Source organism: Stegodyphus dumicola, chromosome 11 (assembly GCF_044657685.1).
Source record: "Stegodyphus dumicola isolate Sdum_Otavi_A_Nest chromosome 11, ASM4465768v1".
Taxonomy (NCBI): domain Eukaryota; kingdom Metazoa; phylum Arthropoda; class Arachnida; order Araneae; family Eresidae; genus Stegodyphus; species Stegodyphus dumicola.
The window spans coordinates 44,373,576-44,378,366 of NC_140778.1; the positions used below are offsets into that span (position 1 = coordinate 44,373,576).

The 4,791-nt window shown below is 35.6% G+C and overlaps 2 protein-coding genes across 2 annotated transcripts; one reads left to right on the forward strand and one right to left on the reverse strand.

Moving 5' to 3' along the window:
• Window positions 1-1,309: 1,309 nt before the first annotated feature.
• LOC146993917 (histone H4-like) lies at window positions 1,310-1,621 on the reverse strand. The gene has a single exon (XM_085826427.1). It carries the CDS (start codon window positions 1,619-1,621, stop codon window positions 1,310-1,312), a length of 312 nt encoding a protein of 103 aa, XP_085682553.1.
• A 1,604-nt stretch (window positions 1,622-3,225) lies between these two features.
• Window positions 3,226-3,600, forward strand: LOC146993918 (histone H2A-like). Its single transcript, XM_085826428.1, has one exon. The coding sequence runs from the start codon at window positions 3,226-3,228 to the stop codon at window positions 3,598-3,600; it is 375 nt and encodes a 124-aa protein (XP_085682554.1).
• The last annotated feature ends 1,191 nt before the right edge of the window (window positions 3,601-4,791 follow it).

Here is a 4,791-nt window from a genome sequence, read left to right on the forward strand (position 1 = left end):
ATATTCTAAGTGAAGCAAAAAAAGTCTTCACAGACCTCGCGGAACTCCTTTCCGTCATCAAAAATGCTGGGTTTCAAAAATCACAGCAAGTCAGAGAGATTAAGCAAATTAAGCAAGAGCTAAAAACCTCCTCTAATGTTGATAATGGGTCAAGTTAGACCTACAAATGCTCCCATCACTATTATGACTTGGAATGCAAGAGGCATTCACTACAAGATCACGGAACTTTCAACTTTTCGTACGAGTCATGACATAGACGTGGCTTTGATTACTGAAACCTTCGCTACGCCAAGTACTAACATGAGGATTCCGACTTATAACTGCTACAGATGCGACAGTCTAAGTCACCGAGGGGGTGGGTCGCAATTTATGTCTGTAACCCTCTGCAATCCTGTATGATAAATGACGAGCGCTATAATGGGCATGAGCTAGTCACTGTGTCTGTTCTCCTTCCTCACTATGGAAATGTTTATTTCAATTCAATGTACAACCCGCCAAAAAATATCCTTGATATCAATTACCTGGCCAAACTTTTCGACACCAATAAGCAAGTCATATTTGCGGGAGACTTAAATGCCAAAAGTCAGGAATGGAGTTGTAGAAGGACGAACAAAAATGGAATTAAATTATCTGAGTTTATTAAAAATTACCCAGTCTATTTTCGTGTTCCTAGTGACTACACATATCTACCGCGAAATCCAAATACTGGTGACATTCTGGATATTTTCCTCTCTACCATCTCTTTCTAATTCGATCTAGAAGTAATTCAAGAACTGGATTCGGATCACTGCCTGGTCATTGCGACCCTAGGTACGAACAAGGATGTCCTGGATGAGCAGATCAACACGCCTAATTGGAAGGTCTTTCATGAAATTCTCACTTGAATTTCAATGAGAGAATTTCACTTGAATGAGAATTTCATGAAAGACACAATAATAATCCTAGACTACGCACACCGGATGACTATGAACTTGCTGCCAATCAGCTTACTTTAGATATTCAAAATGCCTATAAAGCGGCTACTAGGAAAATCCCTAGAAGTCAGTTTACTGATAAGTTACCTAATCGGATCAAAAATCTCATGAAAGATAAAAATAACTTAGGAAAAGGTTTCATCTTACCTTTGATCCGAATACTAAGAAAAAGATGAATAGACTTAGCAGAGAGATTAAAAAGAAGTAAAGAACTTTGGGATGAGAAGAACCACGGGTAAAGCTAATTTTAGAATAAAGGCATAACTTTTTAAAAAATTTGAATTGTCCTGAAAAAGGCTTTTATTGGGGGGGAGGTAAGGGCAAGGTAATGAGATTTAACCAAAAAATCCATACAGAGTACGTCCCTGTCTCTTAAATGCATAAACGACATCCATAGCAATGACAGTTTTCCTCTTGCCATACTCAGTGTAGGTAACAGCGTCTTGAATCACATTTTCCAAGAAAACATTAAGTACTCCTCGGGTGTCCTCATACATGAGGCCAGAAATACTCTTTACTCCACCTCGTCTTGTCAAACGCCTGATTGCTGGTTTGGTGATATCCCGGATATTACCTCTCAGGACCTTGCGATGCCTTTTGGCACCCCCTTTACCAAGACCTTTGCCTCCTTTAACACGACCGGACATTTCTGTAGCTACCCAATAGTGGACGGAAGATCAACAGAATATGAAAAGACCTCCAGTGGAACGATGTAGCACCAGGGCACCTGGGTTAACGAGAACAGAATATGAAAAACAATTTTATATCGGTTTTATATGCATAACTTGACGAAAAGTATGAGTTCAACCAATAGGAAGAATACTCATAATCAAGTGATAATAGGTTTCACAATGAGAGCTGCATTAGCTCGAGTGATTGGTTGGAAACGGAAGACGGTAAAATTGTATACAAAGGCAGCGATAAATTTTTCATTTCATTCATTTCTTTCAAAACTGACAGCTACTTTTTACGGCAAATAAACGGTGAATACCTGATACTACTTCCCAGCACCACAGATGACCACAGGCAACTTACACTGGATTTACAAAAGCACAACATCGAACATTACATCATCACACCTCGACATAAAAGACCCATCAAAATAGTTATACGAGGACTGCCCATCACAACCAGCAAAGAAGAAATTATAGAATAACTCATACAACTCGGATATTCTGTCTTCAAAGTAGTACAACTTACACGTTTTCGCACAAAACAACCTATGCCATTATTTCAAGTACAGCTTAACCAAACAGAAAACATTGAAAATACATACAACGAAACTCACCTAGGCCTCTTCATGATCACAGTAGAAAAATACATAAACAAAAGCATAGTTCCACAATGTCACAACTGCCAAAGATTCCACCACTCAATCAGACAACTGTTTTTTTGCACCCAGGTGCGTCAAATGTGCACAAAATCATAAGACCACAGATTGCCCCACACCAGGACACACTGATAATCCCCATGTGCAAATTTTCAGCTAAACCACGCAGCTTCATATCGAGGGTGTGAAAAATTCACAAAAACCAAATCACGCATAAACATGAACAAACCACATTTAACCACCACACAAAATTCTGTCATCACACCCTCAGCCACAGTTACAGAAACAAAAACATATGCTCAAATAACCTCAAAAACACCAAAATCATATGAACCAAATAATAGCAATAGCAACTCCATCAATAGCAATTTCTCAGATTTCTTCTCTACACTTAAAGATATTTACACGGTATTTGGTAATGGCAGCCTATCCAAATTCCTACATTTACTAAAAACCAACATGCAGGCAATTCGCAACGCTGATACTCCAATGGACAAATTATTTATCCTCTTCAATATATGCGAAGAAGCAAATATATTTAGCACTAATCATGTGTAATACATCAAAGGATTTTATTATAGTTATATGGAACGCAAACGATCTTTTTCATAAACTAAGTGAACTCAGAGATTTTGTAAATGAGCATAGCCCCAGTAATATTTTCATACAGGAACACAGTGTAATAGTATTGCTAAATAGTTGATATAAAGAAAAAAATTATAAATATGATATTTCTTATTTCCATAAATTATTGTGGGTCACAATACTACGATTCTATTGGACGACCGATTATGATCCGCACTAAGATTCTATTGGACCATCCAAATCAAACCTAGCCCTTTCATTGGTCCGTAATAATAGGAACAGGGTTATAAACCATGCGCTCCAGTTAGTTTTGTGTAATTTTGCAATCATATCATCATGCCTGGTTGCGGAAAACGTGACAAAGCAAGGGAAAAGAGCAGGACTCGATCCAGTCGTGCTGGTCTTCAGTTTCCTGTCGGTCGTATCCATCGTCTTCTGCGAAAAGGAAATTATGCAGAAAGAGTAGGTGCCGGCGCTTCTGTCTATCTTGCAGCAGTTTTAGAATACTTGGCTGCTGAGCTTTTGGAGTTGGCCGGTAATGCAGCTCGAGATAACAAGAAGTCTAGAATAATTCCTAGACATCTTCAGCTGGCAGTAAGAAGCGATGAGGAGTTAGATAAATTGCTTTCTGGCATCACCATTGCAGAGGGTGGAGTGCTTCCCAATATCCAGGCTGCACTAATCCCGAGTAAGATGGAAAAGAAAGCGTAGTTTGACACTGACCAGGATGTCTAAAAAAAGGGCCCTTTTAAGGGCCAGAAAATATAGGAAAAAAGATATTGCTCAATTGCTTCAATTGAAAAAATTGTGACATGCATGTGATAGTATCATTTTCTTGTTTTTTTCACGTTAAAATCTAAATTGATCTGAATGTAGACAACAGGAGACATTTGTAACCTTTCTGATGCAAATATTTAAGGAGGAACTTAAAGGATGTAGAATTTAATGAGTAAAAAAATGGTAATCTCTTCATGAGAGAACATAAAAGCACAAAGTTTAAAACACATCTTGTAAGTGGTGCCATCTTGCCGTACATATTGATATTAAAAAGCTATTCGAATACTAACTTCCATTCTTTCCTAAGAATCATTTTTTCGAATTCTGAATAAGTCATTAAAACGAAAGGATATGCATATTTGTGAAAAAAAAAACTTTAAGTACCATCCAAATAATTCAATAAGCTTATTTATAATAGTATATAAAGAATTTCTTGGTTTTATAGAAGCATTTCTGCACATTTACAATTTTCATTTTTTTAACTATCTAGTTATATCAAAATACACGATTTAGTAAAATATAATTCAAATACTTTAAGTTATGTTAGATCAAATACTAACTTTTCAATAATTTTTTTCATGCAAGTCTAATAATCAACATAACTATCAAGTTTTGACTTTGAAAATTATGTTTAGAGAAACCCGAAGCTGCAGTAAATAGTAATAAATTTATTCAAAACTGAAAGTAAGGCATTCTTACTTTATTTTCTTTCTTTAACTATGGCAGATCTTTTAAAACAACAAAATCGAACAAACAAAAAAGAAATGCATTCATGAAAGGACTTAGGACTTACTTATTATTCATGAAAGGATATATTTCAGTAATTACAAGTACATATATACAGTTATAGGATTACAGTTATAGGATTACAATTACACTTACAATATACAGTTATAGGATTACAATTACACTTGTAGTGGGTAACAAAAAATTATTTTAACTTCTGCTTTTGCGTAATTTAATCTACATTGGGAACTGATGTTTCTTTTCTTAAAAAATTGGACATTAAAAAATGCTACACTCTGATATGAGAAAATATAATTTAATGTCACTAGATATTTAAATTCTAATTGTAGGATGCATGTTTAATATTTACATTTTTTTTTTTTTTTTTTTTTTTTTGTA

Excerpts from the sequence above, each read along its gene's own strand:
- LOC146993917 (XM_085826427.1), bottom strand. The coding sequence starts at position 1,621 with ATGTCCGGTCGTGTTAAAGGAGGCAAAGGTCTTGGTAAAGGGGGTGCC.
- LOC146993918 (XM_085826428.1), top strand. The coding sequence starts at position 3,226 with ATGCCTGGTTGCGGAAAACGTGACAAAGCAAGGGAAAAGAGCAGGACT.